The 20,645-nt window shown below is 42.7% G+C and overlaps 1 protein-coding gene and 1 pseudogene across 2 annotated transcripts in view; one reads left to right on the forward strand and one right to left on the reverse strand.

Moving 5' to 3' along the window:
- LOC308522657 (protein tyrosine phosphatase type IVA 1-like) overlaps positions 1–20,645 on the reverse strand; it is a 94,370-nt pseudogene that overhangs the window by 17,065 nt on the left and 56,660 nt on the right. The window lies entirely within an intron of this gene.
- The window catches only part of LOC308522655 (aldehyde oxidase 4-like), a gene marked incomplete at both ends in the record, with an annotated part of 71,907 nt that overhangs the window by 5,382 nt on the left and 45,880 nt on the right, over positions 1–20,645 (forward strand). Inside the window, 10 exons of the mRNA XM_081096139.1 lie at positions 2,989–3,085; positions 3,694–3,802; positions 10,555–10,681; positions 12,221–12,282; positions 13,949–14,032; positions 14,589–14,669; positions 15,732–15,876; positions 16,111–16,203; positions 18,617–18,768; positions 20,163–20,256. Of these exons, the coding sequence (XP_080952265.1) occupies positions 2,989–3,085; positions 3,694–3,802; positions 10,555–10,681; positions 12,221–12,282; positions 13,949–14,032; positions 14,589–14,669; positions 15,732–15,876; positions 16,111–16,203; positions 18,617–18,768; positions 20,163–20,256 (1,044 nt within the window). The remainder of the gene's footprint in view (positions 1–2,988; positions 3,086–3,693; positions 3,803–10,554; positions 10,682–12,220; positions 12,283–13,948; positions 14,033–14,588; positions 14,670–15,731; positions 15,877–16,110; positions 16,204–18,616; positions 18,769–20,162; positions 20,257–20,645) is intronic.

The following is a 20,645-nucleotide window of genomic DNA, read 5'->3' on the forward strand; positions in this document are numbered from 1 at the left end:
TCAATATAATCTGTCCCTATTCCACTCATATTCCAGGAACTGTACAGGTGACTGGACTATCACCACCACCCCACCACCCAAGCCTTCCATTTTCCCAGCAAACTCCTATTCAACCCTTGTCTCTTCCTTCCCTCCCAAGCCCGATGTGAGTGCCCTATGACACTTGCTGTCACCCCTTCACTGGCTGCCTCCCTAACTAGGCTGAGGGCAGAGGCTGTGTCTTCCATATTGCCCCTGGTGCTTGGTAAAATTTGTGAGCTGCAAGAATGGCAGGAAGTGTTAGGGCTTCCATGGTGGGACAGTGAACACATCGCATTTTCCTGTTCTGTGCTATAGCCAGGATCTCACGGAGATCAAGCTGCCTTAAAATGGCACACTCTCCTCGCCCCAAGTAGCTGTGGGCCATTCACTCTCCTGGTGCATTACCTGGCCTTGCAGATTAGGTTGCTTTGAACCAGGCCAGGAGGTGTGGAGGGAGAAGATAAGCAAGAGATCCAAGAACTCACCCCAGCAAATGTGGGCTGGGCAGCTGGGATGAACGGGTTCACTCCGGGGGAGGCTGTGACCTTGGGAAGGAGTGAAATAGTGAAAGAAAGATGGGATGGCTCCCCCACATTTGATTTCTTGTGTGACTGGGTCCCATTCTTGCAACGACACCTGAGTCAGGCCCCGAGGCAGCAGCAAATTGGGGTTTTGTGGGAGCCTGAAGTTTTTATAATATTGGAGACCTGCCTTCAGGAAAAAAATATAAAATTAGCAATGTAAATTAGGTACAAGGCCTTGGAAGGGGCCATGGGAGTCCTGTGAAAAGTACAGTAGGCCAGTGCTAATGTAGGCACATGGGGTGCTGACTCTGGCAGAAAATTCAGTATTTGTGCTTATCCATGAATATTCATGCAAATCACCCACTTGAGAAACAAGTTAAAAATTAGCCTCTGGCCCAGTGGGTGTGGCTCAGTGGTTGAGCATCTACCCAGGAGCCAAGAGGTCACCTGTAGATTCCCAGTCAGGGCACATGCCCATTTGGGGATTCAATCCCCAATAGGGGGCGTGCAGGAGGCAGCTAATCAATGATTTTCATCACTGATGTTTCTTGTTCTCTCTCCCTCTCCTTTCCTCTCTCTCTAAAAATCAATGAAAACATATTTTTAAAATAATAAGCCTCTGCCTCCATCCCTGAAATATTGGCTCTGTAATCAGAGGTTGGGGCCTGGAAGTCTCAGGTGAAACACATTTACTTAGAATGACTTCTTTATGTCGTTAGGCACCAGGAAGAATGAACAGAAGAGGACACTGGGGAGATGGGATTGGGGGGCTGGGGTAATTCTGCCTAGAGCGGCTTCCGGCCATGTTTCCTCGGGAGTCCGTGCATTTTCAGCTTGCTCCTAATACAGATGAATTTCTTCATTTAGGAGGTCTAGAGAAAGCCCAGAGACGTCTGTAGTGAATTTAGAAGTGATACAAAGGGAAGTGGTAGGGTGTGCTGACCAACAGTGAGATTCTGACGCTGTGTAAATGGGAGATGGCAGAGCCAGTGAGGGAGGATTTGGCCTGTTGTTTGCTTTTGTGTGTTTGTTTTCCTGGAATAATGAGTGGGATAGGGGCAGATATATTGGCTAGAGGAAAATCATACAATAATTAATAAATAATGATACAAGAATAAACTCTGTGTTTCATGTACTCACCACTGTAGGCCTGCTTTTGCCCACTCCCTGTTTTTCACCTGGCAACCTACTTAATGATGAGCTTTAGGATGAACTGACAGCATATGGAAGGAACTGTTTGAGGCAGGCACCTCTGGTGGGGGTGGAAGAAGGAAGCATCAAACTAGCTGTTTGGTGACCGAAGGACAATGCAGCTGGTTGCACCAACTTTTTGCTTTTTCACTCAAGGCAATGTTAACACTTGCATCACAAAGCTGTTTCACTCCAGGGGTGTACTGACCCAGCCCAGAATTACATCTCTTTGTGCAGCTGCCTCTAAGATGAAGTTAGTCTCTACCTCTACCCAAGCCACGTATGATCTCCACCCATGAAATCCTTCTTAAACCTCAACCAGAAAAGGTCCCAAGCCAATTCTAGCAGATTCTTACAGAACGTAACGCAGGGGGGTTACGTAAGTTATTTGTTCTCCCTCTGTGGAAATATGCAAATGTTTGACAGAGGAAAAGTACACAGTGGTTGTTGACATGACTAGCTCAGGAACCATGGTTATTAAATTAATAGTCCCTCCTCCTTAAGAAGGTAAAAGCATTGCATTGCTGAGTCTGAGAAAGGCAAGTTTCCCAGGGGGATTTTTCTAAGTTTTGCATACTCACCACCTCCACAGCAATAATGGAACTTGAGTCCAGAGTCCATTGTCCACAACGCCGGATTTAACAGGCTTTTCCCTTCCTCATTTGGACACACACCCTGATCTAACAGGCATGAGGCTCTCTGTAGCCTTCATGTACCCCACGTAGTGGGACTATCCAGATGGTGCACTGTAGAAATGGCTCTGTGTTGAGTTGCAAAGTGTTGCCCTAGTCCCTTTGGGAGTGCCATCTCAATATCTTCCAAAATATGAAAAAATTTGCATTTAGAAATGCATGTGAGAAAGAAAGAAAACTCCTTCTCACTTTTATCAATGAGCTCCTTTCCATGCAAAAGTGGAACTCTGAGCAAGGAACTCACGGGAACATGTTACTTGTCGGCGTCTGAGGAAAAAGAGTGTCAAAAGCACAGGGGCCCAGCCTGGGTGGCTCAGTGGTTGAGTGTTGATTCATGAACCAGGAGGTTATGGTTCGATTCCCAGTCAGTGCACATGCCTGGGTTTCAGGCTCAGTCCCCCGTAGAGAGCGAGCAGTAGGATCAACTATTTTCTCTCATTGTTGACGCTTTTATCCCTCTCTCCCTCTCCCTTCCTCTCTTTAGAATCAATAAAAACATATTTAAACAACAAAAGCAAGGGGGCCTGGGCCCCTCTTTTCCTTGACTCGCTTCTTTCCAGTCCACCTCGCAGGCACCAAGTACGGCTGTGGGAGTGGAGGCTGTGGCTCCTGCACTGTCATGGTGTCAAGATATGACCCCAAGACCAAGAAGATCCGGTATCCTTTGTGTTGGCCAGGGCCATGCTTGGGTACATCTGGGAAGGATGTGGAGCCTCCCACTGCTGTCCATATTCACTCCTCTCCTCTCCACAGGTGCCTATGGCACTCACACAGCTCTGGGCCTGCTCTCCCTGCAGCTTCCTAAGTTCCAGATCTTTCCCATGGACTTTCTTCCCATCAGATTATATTTAATTGGGCTAGTGTGCAACCAGAATATTTGTATTTTTAAAAGCTTTGCATGGCTGGGAATCACTAGACTTAACTAACCCATGGTGGTTTATATAAGTTAATATATCATCTTATGATTAGTACAAAGTTTTCTTTTCCCTAGAATGAGGGGGGGGAAATAGAGAATTGAGGGTCTCTGGGAGGCCCTACACAAAACGCTTCCTTATTCTATTTTTCCATTTCTTTTTAATATCCTACACCAGCCACATGTAGGTTCTTTCTTGAACACTTCCAGAAATTTATGGTTTTATATCTAGAGTTCTCTGTATTCTCACGGAAATACAGTTTCGTGATTCTCCTGGACCGACATTAGTCCCTGAATTATGCTACCCATCCCTATGATTCCCAGGTGTTCTCTTTACACAATTCTATCACAGTCATTATCCAGTTACCGCGTGCCTGGTGCCCATCTGTTCTCTGTATGGGGTTGCTGTCACCACGGTAGAAGGTATAGGAAGCATCAAAACCAGGATTCACCCCGTGCAGGTAAGAGTGTACTCTGATTGGGACCAGGTGTTGGTATAGGTACCCCACATAGTCCCATGTACTCTAAATAGGTCACCAGCTGTGAAATCCTTTGTGTTTTTAAATTTGAACTTTGTTAGATTCCATGCTTCGTAGCTAGGGATCTTTTCAAAAATTGGTGTATAAACCAAGATTTCTTCATTAATTTTAATACATCTTACTTAGCTTCTCAGCCCCATCTTTGCCCTAAACTAAAACAAGGACACTTCAGTCTTATGAGAAAAGAAAATGAGACAGAAAATCAGAAGTTTATAGAAGATAACTGGTTGTCTACCACATTCAAAATACTGAACTCTGAATGAGAGGCTAATTTGTGTACAAATACTCCCCACACTCACCAAATGTCTCAGGAGAAACTGAGCGGCCAGGTGGCAATAAAACACAGCTAAAATGACAAGGTGTTTACTAAAGTTTACAGGACTTTTTGAAGAAATGGCAATGCTATTTTCATATAGTAGCATAGGAACTGCTGCAGAAGTTGTTTTAAAAGCAGTGTATAGAAAGAAAATTGTAAATAGCCATATTTTCCCTTGACTTTCTTTCCCTTCAGAAACTGTGCTTGGATCATAGAGGCTAAGAGGGTCCTCTGACAGTTGTTACCATTGATGGGTATTTGGTTATAGTGCATGTATTTCAACCATAATCTTAATGACTTTTTGATCTTATTAAGATCCTACCTCATACCTGACTCATCACCTTAACACTCATGGAAGCACCTAATGCTGCAGCCTATCAGATTTCTTTCTCTCCAGTCATCTTTCAAAATCACACTTGACAATCAATACTACATTAGTTTCAGGTGTAAAACATAGTGGTTTGGCATTAATATAACTTATGAAGTGATCCCCCTGGTAAGTCTGGTACCAGCTGGCACCATACAGTTATTATAATATTATTGACTATATTCCCTATGATGTACTTTACATCCCCATGACCATTTTGTATCTGCCAGTTTGTACTTCTTAATTCCTTCCCCATTTTCACCCAGTCCCCCAACCCCCGCTCCCATCTGGCAACTATCAGTTTGTTCTCTGTATTCATGAGTCAGCTTCTGTTTTATTTGTCTGTTTATTTTGTTCTTTAGATTTCACATAGAAGTGAGAACATATGGTATTTGTCTTTTTCTGTCTGACTTTTTTCACTTAGCATAATACCCTCTACGTTCATCTGTTGTCCAAATGGTAAGATTGTATCGTTTTTTAAGGCCAAGTAATATTCCACTGTACCACGGCCTTTTAAAAAAATTTTAAATCTTTATTGCTGAGATTATTACAGATGTCCCTCTTTCCCCTGCCCCCGCCCCCTCCACCTGGTTCCCATCTGCCACAGGCCTTTGCCATCCTATTGTCTGTGTCCATATGTCATGCATATCTGCATATAAGATCTTTGTTTAATCACTTCCTACCCCCAACTCCCCTTCCCTCTGAGAATCGTCAGTCTGTTCCATTTTCATGCCTCTGATTCTATTTTATTCACAAGTTTATTCTGTTCATTAGATTTCTTATTTATTTTGATTTTTAAATTCACTTGTTTGTAGATATGTATTTGTTGTTCCTAATTTTTATCTTTACCTTTTTCTTCTTCTTCCTCTTCATAAAGAATACCTTACAGCATTTCATGTAATACTGGTTTGGTGGTGATGATCTCCTTTAGCTTTTTCTTGTCTGTGAACCTCTTTATCTGACCTTCAATTTTAAATGATAGCTTTGCTGGATAAAGTAATCTTGGTTGTTAGGTCCTTGCTATTCATCACTTTGAATATTTCTTGCCACTCCCTTCTGGCCTGTTTCTATTGTGAAATCAGCTGACAGTCATATGAACGGTCCCTTGTAGGTAACTAACTGCTTTTCTCTTGCTGCTTTTAAAATTCTCTCTTTGTCTTTAGCCCTTGGCATTTTAATGATGATGTTCTTGGAGTGGTCCTCTTTGGGTTCTTCTTGTCTGGTACTCTCTGTGCTTCCTGGACTTGTAAGTTTATTTCTTTCACCAGGTAGGGGAAGTTTCCTGTCATTATTTCTTCAAGTAGGTTTTCAATATCTTGCTTTCTCTCTTCTTCTAGCACACCCTTAATGTGAATGTTAGTATGCTTGAAGTTGTCCCACAGGCTCCTTACATTATCTTTATATTTTTGGATTCTTTTTTCTTTTTGCTCTTCTTGTTGAGTGTTTTTTGCTTCCTTATATTTCAAATCGTTGGTTTGATTCTCAGACTGCTCTACTCTACCGTTGAATCCCTGTATATTATTCTTTATATCAGACAGTGTATGCTTAATTTCTGACTGGTCCTTTTCCATTTTTTTTTTTTACTTAGCATATGAGACTTTTATTATATAGGATTTTTACTCCCTATACGGATCCTTTCCCATTTTTTTGGGCATTCTCATTAAGATCCTTGAAAGTCTCACTAAGTCCATTGGAGGTTTCTAGAAGATTCTTGAGTAACCTTATAACCATAGTTTTGAACTCTATATCCAGTAGTTTGTTTCTTCCATGTGTTTCATTTGTGACATCTTTCTTTGTCTCCACATTTTGGCTGTTTCTCTGCGTTTGTTTCTATGTATTGGGTAGAGCTGCTATGTCTCCTTGAGTTGGTAGAGTGACCTTGTGTAGCAAGTGTTCTATAGGGCCCAGTGGCTCAGCCTCTCCAGTCACGTGAGCTGGGATATCTAGGTGCAGTTTCGTTGTCGTTGAGACTTGATTGCTGTTGGTGTCACTGGAAGGAATTGACCTCCAGGCCAATTGGCTGTGAGGATCAGCTGCAACTGCAGTGGGAGAGTTGCTGTTCAGGAGACACCCTTCGGAGCAGGACTTGCTGCAGTGGGGCTTTGGTGCTCACTGAATCTGCCCTTGAGTGTGTTGCTTATGGATGTGTAGAGCTGTAATCTGGTATAGGCTGACACTAACCACTGGGTACAGTGGCTCTTGGGCCTCCAGGGAGGTGCAAAGTCAGCCACTGCCTGGGGCCACCCAGCAGGAGCTACAGAGAAATCTGCAGATTTCTTCTCTTTGTATCAGATTTGGAAGTGCCCAGACAAGGCCCAGCTGTGAAGCAAGGCAGGCTGGTGCTGGTGCCAGGTTTTGGGACTTTTATTAATAGGTTTGGGGCTTCCTCACTCAGCTGCAGCTTGTTTGAGATTTTAACAGAGCAAGGACAGGCAATTCATATGTAAAAGCTGCTGCTTGCAGCTTGAGTGGGGTTGTAAATTGGATAAGGCAGGGTCTTAGGGAATCACCAGGGTGGAGCAAACAGAAATGGCTGCCATCAGTCCTGACTCAGAGGTCCTAGCACAGGAACAATGATCCCTGGAGCACCTCCATATGGGAGAAAGCCATCCTGAGTTCCTGTCCTGATACCAGACAATCCAGTTCCTCCTGGTATGAGTCTGTGTTCCCCAGAGCCTCGCCCTGGTGCTGGAGCTCAGAGGAAGCAAGACCTTGTAAGTTCAGTTTGTGGTGCTGGCCTTTTAAGAGGATCAGCTGGGTCTCCATCAGCCTCTGTGTCACTGAGCCCCAATCCGCACTGGTTTTTACAGCCTGTAATTTTTACTGCCTGTAGGAATTTCTCTTCCCAACTCTGGAATCCTGGGCTGGGGGACTGGTGTGGGGCTGGGACCCCTTGCTCCTCTGGGTGGCTTCTGCAGAGACGATTAAAAAAGTGGCCCATGTGGGTGCCAGACCAGCTCCTTCTGCGCCTCTGCACCTCCTACCAGTCTCAGTGTGCTTTCTTCTTTACTTCTCTAGTTGTAGGACTTCCATTCGGCCAGCTTTCCAGCGGTTCTGGATAATAGTTATTCTGTATTTTAGTTGTAATTTTGATGTGCTGTGGAAGGCGATGAGTATAGGCGTTTACCTAAGGCCACTATCTTCCTACTTTGCATATATTGATTCTGTACAATCTTTTATGCACTAGTTCATTGATGGACTCTCGCGTTGTGTCCATATCTTGGCTATTGTAAATATTGCTGCAATGAACATAGGGCTGCATATATTTTTTCAAATTAGCATGTCATGTTATAAATGCAGTCTTCATTTCAGTAATTGTATTTTTAACTGATTCTTTTTTTATGTTTCCTGATTGCCATTCTTATGTTTCTTATCTCTTTGTTGAAGTTCTCACTAAATTCATCCACTCTTCCCCTAATTTCATGGAATATTCTTATAACCAGTGTTTTAAACTCTGCATTTGGTAGATTACTTATCACCATTTGTTGAGCTCTTTTTCTGAAGTTTTGTCCCATTCTTACATTGGGGACATTTTTATTTGTTTCCCCAGCCATTTTGGCTGCTTCTTTGTGTTTGTTTCTGTTTTAGGTGAATCTTTTACACCTCCTGGTCTTGGCAGAGTTAGGTGTCCTGTGGGTCCCAGCGAGGCATTCTCCTTCATCACCCGAGTGGGTTGTATGTGCCCTCCTTTTATAGTTGAGCTTTTGTTGCTGTGGCAATGTCAGTGGGACAAATTGACCCCATTTTAACTGTCTGTGAGGAGTGTCTGTGACTACAGCAGACAAGCTGTTTTTCAGGGGCTGATTCCATGGAGTGGTTTTGCTTTAGCAAGATTCTAGTGCCTGCACTGGCCACCCTTTGGGTCTGTTGTTTGTGTAGCTAATTGATTGATGTTCCAGTGTGGTCTAAAACCAGGTATGATGGTTCTGGGACCTCTTGGGAGGCTCTCTGGTGCAGACCAAGTCACTTGCTGTACCTGGCCCAAGGCCACCAGCTAGAAGCCACAAAGTGATCTGCAGATGGTTGCCACCTGTGCTGGACCTGGAGGTGCCTGGGAAAGGCTAGGCTGCAAACCGAGGCCAGCTGCCACTTGTGCCAGAGGTCTGAGGCATGCTGGGGCCAGATGCTACTTGTCTAGAGTTCGCGTATCTCTAAGAAATTTTAGGAAATCCACAGGGTAGGCCGAGACCTGTCACTTTAAAGAGGTTTCAGGCTTGTGCATAGTTGGGTAGGGCAGGTTCTTAGTAAATCACTAGGGCGGGGTGAACAGTGTTAGTCAAATTAATTGGAGGCTCAGATTTGCCAGTACCTGTACTAGCAGGCCGGGCAGGAGAAGGGCTGAACTTAGGAACAATGGTGTCCGCCAGATGGCTATGTCGGGGGAGAGCTCAACCAAGGAACAATGGTGTGCATTCTGGCGTTTCTGTCCAAGAGAGAGCCACCCTTCCAGCTCTCACCTGAAGCCAGATGATTCAGGTGCCCTTATGTCCCTGGCATTTTTCAAGCTGCTGTCCCTTTGCTGGAACTTGGAACAAATGTTTGTGGGTAAGAAAATCTGCGCTCAGGCACTTTAAAAGAATGCCTGGGTCTCCAGCTTTCTCCGTCTCACTCAGACAGAAGCCCTGCTGATTTTCACAGCCAAGTATTGTAAGGACTCCTTTTCCTGGCAACTGGTGCTCTGGATATGAGGTTGGGATCCCTTGCTCCCTCCACAGCCGAGGTACCCCACCCTGTTCTTAACCATCATAGGTGGGTGTGGGATCAGCCTGTTTTGTGTCTTTGCCTCTCCCTCCAGTCCCTATGTGGCCACTTCTTTAAACCCTTAGTTGTAGGAATTCCATTCAGCTAGTCTTCAGTGGTTTTCAGTGATGGTTGTTTTATAATTTGATTGTCATTTTGATGGGGTCATGGGAGAAGCCAAGCACAGCATTTACCTACTTCACCATCTTGACCAGAGGTCTCTCTCAATATGCTAGATTTGTTCAGTAGTGCCCTGGAATAGCCTCATATTGGCTTGTGAGAGCTGATTGTTAAATTTGGGGGAATTTTGTGAGCCATTCTTTAAACACAGCCATTATTAACAATGAAACTATACAAACTTAAAATTAAATAAGTAATGATAAAAAAACTTAATAAATATCATCACTCATCATCTGCTAATTATTTTACTACATTTTACTGTTGCCTATACCCTTAAGATTATTTGTCTATTATATCTACTTGGTGGAAATGCCATAGAATGGTATGCCACTATACATCTCTCCCCAGATCCACATTCAATGACATCACACTGGAAGCCTGACACCAGCCCAATTGGAAATATTTGCACAACTAAAATTGGTAGAAACTACAAATCAGGGCTTTTTCCCCAGAAACCATGTTGTTAAGATTGACCACCACATTTACAGCCAGTTGATATGCCACATCTGAAACCACACAGCCACATCTCCCTTTAGCTTTAGAACAATGTCTGTCCTTTTTTTTAATGGTTACATATGCCATTGTTGCATTAACATAATTATTTTTTTAATTACACTTGATATTCAATAGTATATCAGTTTCAGGTGTACAGCATAGTGGTTAGACATTTATTTAACTTCCAAAGTTCCCCCCAAGATGATGAAGTAAGTAAATATTATGTTGACTTCTCCCCAATAAGCCTAGTACCCACCTACTACCATATATAATTATTAAAATATTATCGAATATCTGTCCTTTAAGTTTAGCCATAGTTGAACTATGTGGCTTTCATCTCACGGGGCGTGCTGCTTGAAAAATGTTGAGCCAGTTGGTTGAACACCATGCAAGAGACACATGGGACAAAGTCACACAGAGGAACCCAGAGTCATGTCTCCCATCTACATCTTCATGGCATAGATTCTTTGTATAGAGTGGAAGAAGTAAATTGTTATTTCTCACTCTCTTTTATTTCCTGTCCAGGATAAGGAAACCAAAGGCTTAATGTGTAAATATTGTACCCTTTCCTCCCAGGAAAGACTTGCCAAGTGTCATGGCACACAGTGTGGCTTCTGCAGCCCAGGGATGGCGATGTCCATCTACACGCTGCTGAGGAACCACCCAGAGCCGACCCCTGAGCAAATAATGGAAGCTCTTGGAGGTGAGCCTTCCTGGCCTTCTGCAGGCAAGACCTGAGATAGGAATTGGCCAAGTAACTAGAGAAGGAGGTCTCAGCCATGGAGAGAAGTTGTGGCACAGCTTTGGGCTTCCTCTTTACTACCTCTCTTTACCCAAGTCCTTTCCAGGAAGTGCTGCCTTCAATTTGTCATTCAAGAGGCCAAGAATTGGGGCTATATTGGTTTTATCACAAAACTTTCTCCCTTAATAGAGCCCATTGTCCTTCTGCAAAGCCATTCAGATGGGCTGTTTATAACACTTTCAATAGAATCTTTTCTAAAAGTGGAAATCTGGGTAGTATGGAAGAACAAGATTTTGTTGTTTATTTTTAAATTAATCTGTTAGGATCATTCATGAATTCTATTATATTAATTATACAAAGAGAATAGGCTTTCACATACTTTATAGTTTTACGTTCTGGTTGGGTTCATTATAAGATCAAAGAGGTCATAGAATGCAATTACTTATCATAATAAGCTTGGTGATGAATTCAACTTTCTATAACAAATAGCTGTCAAGTTTAAGTGAACAAACACAATTTTCTACAAAAAAAAAAAAAGAGAGCATGTCATGTTATCAAATGTAGTCTTCTGTAACAAACATACCTAGTTTCAAAGTAACTGGTCACTAGTTCTTAGGAGAAAGCTGTAGGAGCAAATCTCTGAATATTATAAGAAAGCTCTTGGTCCCTTTCAATAAAAAAACCTAGACAGAAATTCAGTTTTATGATGAAAAGATGTAGACTAAAACACAGTAAAAATTCAATATAAATTTTATGGTAACTGATATGGAAATATCCTCTAGTTACTAGAGCAGCCGTGGGCAAACTACGGCCCGCGGGCCAGATCCGGCCCATTTGAAATGAATAAAACTAAAAAAAAAAGACCGTACCTTTTTATGTAATTATGTTTACTTTGAATTTATATTAGTTCACACAAACACTCCATCCATGCTTTTGTTCCGGCCCTCCGGTCCAGTTTAAGAACCCATTGTGGCCCTCGAGTCAAAAAGTTTGCCCACCCCTGTCCTAGAGTCTAGTAGTTTTCCTTGTCTCTCAACAACTTCTTTACTCAAAATTTTTCAGTTTCTCACTAAGTACTAAAACTTTGACCTATGGTTTCAATTATAATTTTAACCAAACCTGAATAGATTTGAACAATTGATAATTGTTCAATGAAATAACCCACACTAATGAAGTATATAGAGTTTGGAAAAATCAGATATATTGTGGTTTTTCTTGCCTTTTTTTTTTTTTTTTTAGTATACACTGTTTTATAGCAATGAATTATTTCCTCCCAGATTCTATGCCTGTAATTCACATAGCGGCCACTATGAGACTATGCTGTAAAGTCTGGTACAAGATCTATTTTTGAAGAACATCTCTGTTCCAAAGAGCGATTTTGCTGGTTTGGGAAGCAAAACAGAATTTAGTTACTATTATAACTTTCCACTGAAAACAAGAAGTACAAATATGCAGTATATTTCTATATCATTTGTTAAACATTGATCTCTTCTTAATCAGGTAATTTGTGTCGCTGTACTGGATACCGACCAATTATAGAAAGTGGAAATACTTTCTGCGTGGTAAGTTAAAATAAAGAATATATATAAAATTTTTTTCAGCTGATTTAATTGTTTCTTAATCTATATTTCATTTTCTTCAGCAAAGTTTGCATCTATTGAAAAGCAAAATTATTAAAAGCTCAGTATACCCTCTATGCCATGTATGTAAGCTTTGAAGGAACATGTATGAAAGAGAATTAATGAACAGGAAGGGAAGACACAGAGGAGGCTTAAGAAGACTGAGCCTGGAAAGACATGATGAGTGCATGGAGTTGCAGTAACTGACCAGCGCAGTATCCTATGATCCTAAAGAGGAGACATACTTCTGACGAGGTCTCAGGGAGGTGTTTTTCCAGCACCCATTTTTTATGGCAAAAATTAATTATATAAAGTTTCGATTGACCAAAACAACTCGAGGTATACAAGTTAATTCCAAATTCTAAATATTTTTTAAAAGAAATTACTTTTAGGCCAGTAATGAAGAATTCAAAAAGCTTTTACAAACTACAGCCTGGCTTATTTTAAATCCTGAGTAAAATACTATTTAAATTGAACCATATGAATTACCAATATTCCACCATTCTTGACCCATGAAAACAACAACTTCATATGATTCAACCCAATGCTATGTAATTATGTCCCTGGAGATGAAATCTATAGAAAGATGGGCATTTTGTTTCACTCATTCTGGGTCCCCACATTCAGACATTTACAGTCAGTTCCTTTATTGTGCATAGCGTTGTCACAAAATCCAAATCCCTTCTTAACTCAATAGGAAATTACTTACTCAAGTCCTCCCCAGAGACTTGAGTAAAAATATAAGCCACCACTTTAACTCTTCCCAGTGTCAAAAACTGTGTGCACATATTGCATATTTAATCTAACAACCCTCTTTGGAACATGTTTTATTTTCTTAACTTAACAAACTCAACCCAGCTAGCATGTGCTAAAGCAGGAGCGAGAACCCAGGCCTCCTTGTCTCCATGTATGAAGGCAAACTAGTGGCCTGTGAACAGCCACAGACGCAGGCCGTGTCTGTACATGACAAGGGCAGACAGGAATGAAATGATTCACCTGAGAGTTGCAGTCCCTGACCAGTGGACTCAGCCCCAAGACACTCGTTTGGTTCTGCACAAAAGGTCCTGAAAATTAAGGTCAAATGGTCTGGGACTTAAATTATCCAAATAATTCAGAATAGCTACACTAACATGCAGATAAACTGAGGTGTTCCATTTCTTTAGATGTGTGTGTAGCAGGTCTTCAAGGCAGTCTGCCTTCCCATGAGTTCATTAAAGATCCACGCTGTCTGACCCTTTCAAGGAAAAAGAGCCTTTTTGTTTTGTTTTGTTTAAGTTAACACCTTACAGCTACACTCCATTTACCTCACGTTTTAGTGGGAAGCCTTAACTGCTGACCAAGCATTCCTCTAACTCTCTTCATCCTCGCCTGAGACTTGAGTGAGACCATTAACAAGACCCTATCATGAGCGTGGTGCGCGTTCCTGCCATTTCTCTAGCTGTTCAGTGAATGAATACCTTGTTCCCCACCCCAGCCCATTACAGAGTCCTAGAGGGCAAGGACACACTCTATGACCTCCTCCTGGGGGGGCCTGGGCACTGCCTGGTACTCGGGTTAGAATTTAAAGAATCAACCAATGATTTTGTTTTAAACTGCGTTCCTTCCGAAGGCATCACCTGTTTGTCAGATGAAAGGATCGGGAAAATGTTGCATGGATCAAGAAGAAGGGTCTTTTGTGAGTCGGCAGGAAAAGGTAAGTATCTGGTGTTCCGCTGCAGTTGGATTTGACTAAAAAATACCCATGTAAATACAAATGTATTCACGTTATCTACTCTTTCCAGTGAATTCAGGGCGTAAACAGCCTTCAAAAGTCCCCCAAATGGGCAGGCCCCTGACTTTCATGAGGCCAGTCACCACAAAAGGCTGTCCTCTGTCAAAAGCGTTGTAACTTTCTGTGCTAATCTGGGTTTACCCACCCCCAATCAGGCGACGCAAGCAGTGGTGCATCTTTATGCTCATGGCAAATATGTATCAGCAAATAACGTGTGAGACCCAGCACAGAAGCTTATAACCCAACTCCTGACACCCAAAGAGCCAGCCCCGAGCTCAGTTAAGCTGCCAGGGGCACCATCATTGTCTTCTGAATGTGGGGAGAATCCTACTGGGGGCACCCTGGGCTCTGGCACCCACCTTTAGTGTCTGAGGTGTCAGAGGATCAGGCCCTAACTCTGAAGTCCCACAGTTAGAGACTCCTGTGCATGTCCCAGTAACTCTGAAGTTCCACTTGCATTTTGTTTTGTTTTATCGAGATATGTACCAAACTGTATAATGAAGACGAATTCCAGCCCTTGGATCCATCCCAGGAACCTATATTCCCTCCTGAACTGATAGTAAGACACTTTACTTTTGTTATTTCATAACATAATGTGCTATAGTAAGCCTCTTTGTATTATCCTGTGGAATTACCGAGCTTTAGACAGTAGAAGCTGGAACTGTGTCCACTATAATAACCCCTTTCCAGGAACTTGTTCAGCCCCACTGTAAATAATTTGAAGCAGATAGTTTAGAGGCGTGGGGCTGCCAGGACCTCAGAGATGCTTTGGTCCCACCTCCTTCGTTGAAGGGTCTGAGCTCAGAGCTTGTAGGTAACGTACCCAAAGTCACACAGCTACTCTGTGAGATACGTTTAAGGCATTTTGTGAAACCGGCCCAGTAAAATTCAAATGATACTTATTATGATGGAATTAAGTTATTCTTACAGTTAACCTCTGTGATTTCAACTCAGGTGGGAGAGAGAGCGAATAATATAAACCGTGTGATAGGCCCATCATTCTACTCCACGACTGTGGCCGGGAGAGAGCATGAGATGAGGGATATGGTTCTACAGGCTTCTGAGAGTCTCAGTCCCTGCACACCCCTCAGAGTGTGAGAAATTGGACACGCCTTGTATTTAAAGATGATATGCACACATATTGATATAGATATACACATGTGCATATATACATTGTAACAACATCCACATACACTATACCTGGTGGATGATTTAAGGGATGTTTTTCAAGGATAACTTTGCCTATAAGCAATTTTTATCCTACAAAAAAAAACCCTAATCCCAAAGATGAGGCCCCTCTGAGTCACTCTTGGGACAGAACTAGAGTGAGAAGCCGGGCCCTTTAGACACTCATCATACCATGCGGCCTCCTCTTCATAGAGTCTGCTCTACTCCATATGCAGGCATTGACGGACAGATACCTATTCAATGCAGTGGTGCCCACACAAAACTTACAAATCCGGTCTCAGACAAAGCCACCCTTTCCTGCTCCCTAGAACTTAGGTCTCATCAGAAAACTAGAATGGCCAGCAGGCCGTTCGGGCACCAGGACAGTGTACATACTCCCGGCATGCAGCCCAGCAGCCCTACCTGAAAGCCTGTGGGCTTTGCTTCTCTGCAGAGGATGGCGGAAGATCCAAGCAAGAGAAGGCTGATGTTTCAAGGGGAAAGGACTGCCTGGATTACCCCTGTGGCCCTGAACGACCTCCTGGAGCTGAAAGCCAAGTACCCCAAGGCCCCCCTTGTCATGGGGAACACTGCAGTGGGTGGGTGTTTTAAAGTCTGTTCTTTAGGTAACCCAAACACTGTGTCTCTCTTTAAACTCCTCATAAATGCAATTCATCTTTACTAGTGGATGCCTCTGCCTTTAGAATGCTTTGTTGCTTTCTTTTGCAAATGTCTTTTTTGTCACCATTTTCCCTCTTGATTTTCTGTAAGCAACATCTATTAGCACTCATTGACTTCCTTTCCTAATTGCTTTAAATGCTTTTCTCCTTGAGGACCCGGCATTAAATTCAAAGATGAATTCCATCCAGTTTTCATATCTCCATTTGGGCTTCCAGAACTGCATTTTGTGGACAGCACCGACAATGGTATGCACCTTCTTTTTCAAATAATATGTAATGATTGGCTGTTGGTGGACTATTCATTATATACAATGGGCTGATTTGAGCACTTCATAGAATAACTGACCTCATTCATTCATTCAAAAAATGTTTATTGAGCATCTACTCTGTGTTTTCCGTGAGCTTTTTCAAACTAACCCACTCCACTCAGCTGTGTCACTGAGGACTGCATTGTCAAGGGAGCCATAATGGCGGTAAGATGGCACGTAGTTCAGCCAGGTATGGGAAGAGTCACTGAATAAGAAGACTTAAGACATTGGCTGGCCGGTAGGAAAGCGTCTTGCTAGACATCATTTTTTTTCTTTCTTTTTTTTTCCCTTTACCCAAAGATATGTTTTTATTTTATTTTTTAAATATTCTTATATGTTTTTATTTATTTTAGAGAGAGAGAGAGAGAGAGAAACACAGGCCAGGACAGGGAATCTAACCCAAAACTTAGCTATGTGTCCTGACCGGGATTCAAACCCACAACCTGTTGGTGTACGGGACAATGCTCCTAACCCATGGTCGGCAAACCGCAGCTCGCGAGCCACATGCGGCTCTTTGGCCCCTTGAGTCTGGCTCTTCCACAAAATACCACATGCGCACATACAGTGCGATTGAAACCTCGTGGCCCATGCGCAGAAGTCGGTATTTTGTGGAAGAGCAACACTCAAGGGGCCAAAGAGCCGCATGTGGCTCACGAGCCACAGTTTGCCGACTACTGCTAACCAACTGAGCTCACTAGACATTACTTTCTGATTCACAAATCTGTTTAAGGCTCATCTACACCCACACACACACACTCACACACACACACACTCACAAACTAGACTATAAAATGTGAACGTTTAGCTGTGAACAATAACCTTATTTATTTTACGTTCTTTTAACAATTTAGCAAGTGCTTTCATATCTCATTTCTCTTTATCCTCACAACAACCCCTGGAGGTATACATAGCAGGCAGCCTTGGGATTTCTGTTCTCCCAAAGCATTTGTAGAGTTAAAGGCTAAAATACCTTCCCAACTTCGCACAGCTATCAATCGGTTAAGTCGGGACTAGATCCCATGTCTCCTTACTCTTAGTCAAGTACTCCTTTGCATGATGCACCAAATAAGGCTGTCTGAGGAACATATCCCACTGTCCACTAACCGAAACTCAGCATCTGAATGGAGAACAGGCTTCAGGAGCTAAAAATGCTACATAAAATAGGGTTCTCCCCAGTGAGTAAACAGCAATCAAATGGAAAATTGACTGCTTCCCTTCTGACCTGCTAATCTGAAGTCAGTCTGCCCATTAATTCTTTTCACCTTTTACACTCCCAGGAAGAGGTGGAGCAGGGGGAAGCCAGGCTGGTGCAGGGAAGGGGAGGGGGGGTTGGAAGGAAGATTATGGAAGTACTTGGTGAGGGGGGACGGGCAAGGGTTGGGGAGGTAGAGCGTACAGAATCAAAGCCAATGTTTCTCAATCTTTTTATTGCTGCCTCTCAGAGGGGCAATAGAACTTTTTTCTCTAATCATCTCTCCATGAAATTTTAAAACCACAGACGATGTATCTTTTTATGTACAGTTTGTATATCAGAGCTTTATACATAAAAAGGAAAAGGTTATTTTCACCCCCTTGGGGGCAGTATTGCCCCCCTTAAGAATACATAAACTAGCCCTGACCAGTTTGGCTCAGTGGATTGAGCTTAGGTCTGCGGACTGAAGGGTCCCAGGTTCGATCCCGGTCAAGGGCATGTACCTTGGTTGCGGGCACATTCTCAGTAGGGGGTGTGTAGGAGGCAGCTGAATCGATGTTTCTCTCTCATTGATGTTTCTAACTCTCTATCCCTCTCCCTTCCTCTCTGTAAAAAAAATCAATAAAATATATTTTTTAAAAAGAATACATAGACTAGATGACATCACTACTCAAAGCATCCCCTGTGAGTTCACCTGCAGGAAACCGACCTGAGGCACAGGTGGGTGTCTATTCTCCTTCTGACAAGGGGACAGTAGGAAGCAACGGCTCTGGAAGGAAGGCAAGCGGGCAACGCGAACGTGCACATCAAGTCCCACTCGGGCTGCTGAGCTTTTAAGAACCTTATAAAATCTTGGCTGCAAATTTTATATTTGATCAATACATTCCGGAAAACACTAAAGTAGAAATAAACTAATAAATTTCAAATATCTGTGGTTGACGTATATTAGCGTATATGCATATATGACTGTACACGTGACTGAGAAAAAGAATTTGGTACCTAATATCTGGGAATAATGCAAACTGCCAGAAATGAGCTTCATCTTTGGTTCTTGTCATTCTCAGTTAATGAGAAAAGGGAAGATCTATTCGAAAGGTGGCTTCCATGCAGCCCAGGTGTCTTTTTCCTTTAAGGTTTCATGCCAGTGTTTTACTTTCAGGGGTGACAATCGGGGCGGGCTACAGCCTCGCCCAGCTGAATGATGCCTTAGCTTTTATTGTTTCGGAGCAACCAAAGGAGAAGACTAAGACCTACCGTGCCCTCCGGACGCACCTGAGGACGCTTGCCGGAGTCCAGATCAGGAGTATGGCGGTAGGTTCTCTAGTGTCATAGGAAATGGGCCGTAGGTACAGTCAGCCATACCGTTCTGTTCAGTTGAGCAAACATCACTCTGAAGAGGAAACCCAACAAGTCAGTGTTGAATAAAGCTCTGCAACATGAGTGTGAGTGTATGTGTGTATATGTGCATGCACATGCGTGTGCCCAAACTGAGAGAGCTCACATTGTGTGCATGTGTGTGCCCAGAGTGAGAAGCAGCATATTATGTAACAAGATTATGCTCCTGGAATCTGAAGGTGCCCAAATTCTAATCTCAGCCTGTCACCTGTGAGTGGTATGATCCTGGAGAAACCACTTTAAACCACTGTTTCTCCATTGTAAAAATTAAGCCCGGCCAGCATGGCTCAGTGGTTGAGCGCCAACCTATGAACCAGGAGGTCACAGTTGGATTCCTGGTCAGGTCACATGCCCAGGCATCGGGCTTGATCCCCAGTAGGGGGCATGCAGATGTCAGCTGATCAATGATTCTCTCTCATCATTGATGTTTCTATCCCTCTCTCCCTCTCCCTTCCTCTCTGAACTTAAAAATAAAAATTAAGGTTCAACCCAATGGACTGTCTCTAAGATCCTGTCTGGTTCTAACAGTCTGTGAAAGGTGTCTTATCCAAGGTTTAGATAGAGCCTGCCTTTCTGAAATACTCTTTTATGGATGGTTCTCCTGTTAGAGCTTTGCGATGAGGTCAGTTTCCAAACATGTGTATCCCAAATGTCAATTCTTGGACATCCCAGTTATCTAGTTTATCAAGGTTTCCTATTATCTAAAATTTAAGAGAAATTTGGTTCAAACCACTACCCATTGCACACATGGTGAGTAGCTCAGTGGGGCTGGGTGGGGGGGCACATTTTTCCTAGTTGTCTCTGGCTCCATTTCTGTTGATTCTCAAAATCCACCATATGTTTTCATCTTGGGCATCTTCTATCCCTTTTCCTGGATCCTGTTTTCCTCTCAGCATCTTGCCTTCTTAGCTCCCTTCAAATGTCCTCCTTATTGACAGTTTGGGCACAGCAGCACCACAAACATTTAGAAAATGAGTTCCATTTCCCGGTTCTTTAGAGTTTCTGCAGGCTGCAGTCTGCATCTTCCCCTGTGTTACAGAACATTCACTCTAGGGCCAGTTCTCAAAGACAGCTGTCTCCTCGTTACACATGGGAAAGGCTTATTTTCTCAGGCAATGAGTCTGAATGGAGTCAGGGGTCGGAACCTTCCCCATATGTTGTCTGAATCTACTTCACTGCCCCAAAGCTCTGCCAGATCTTTCTACGAAGCAGAGAATTAAAAGCTTACACAAGATCCCTGCATGCATAATTGCTTTTCTGTTAAATAGCTAAGAGTAGCTAAAAAAGAAGTGTCTCCTTTATTTATTTAGACTTTAGGAGGACATGTGGTGAGCAGGCCGAATTTTTCTGACCTAAATCCAATTTTAGCAGCAGGAAATGCTACCATCAATCTGATATCTAAAGGTAAGAGAGCAATTTTAAGCATTCTGTTTTATAATTATCAATGTCAGGTAGCTCCTTCCATGAGCTATGACCTGGGAACCCAAGCATATCCAACTTAGACTTACCAAATACATATAGGTGACAGCTACATTCCCTCAAATATAAGGATGAAGCAGAGATCAGTTATCCTGTTCTCTAGGTATTCTGTATCTCGTAGATAAGTTACTGCACCAGATAATTTTTCTTAACTGTTTGGTCACATTCATGCACAGTCCAAAAGCAGTTATCAAAAAATGTCTGAGGTGCATCTCTGTGGTTTCAACCTTTTATGGCATATTCGATTTCAGAGTTTCATAAAGGTGGAAATTTTCTTCTAGGACTTTTCATTTTAAACAAAATCAACTTTGTGG

Source organism: Myotis nattereri, assembly GCF_964212035.1.
Source record: "Myotis nattereri genome assembly, chromosome: 7".
Lineage (NCBI taxonomy): Eukaryota > Metazoa > Chordata > Mammalia > Chiroptera > Vespertilionidae > Myotis > Myotis nattereri.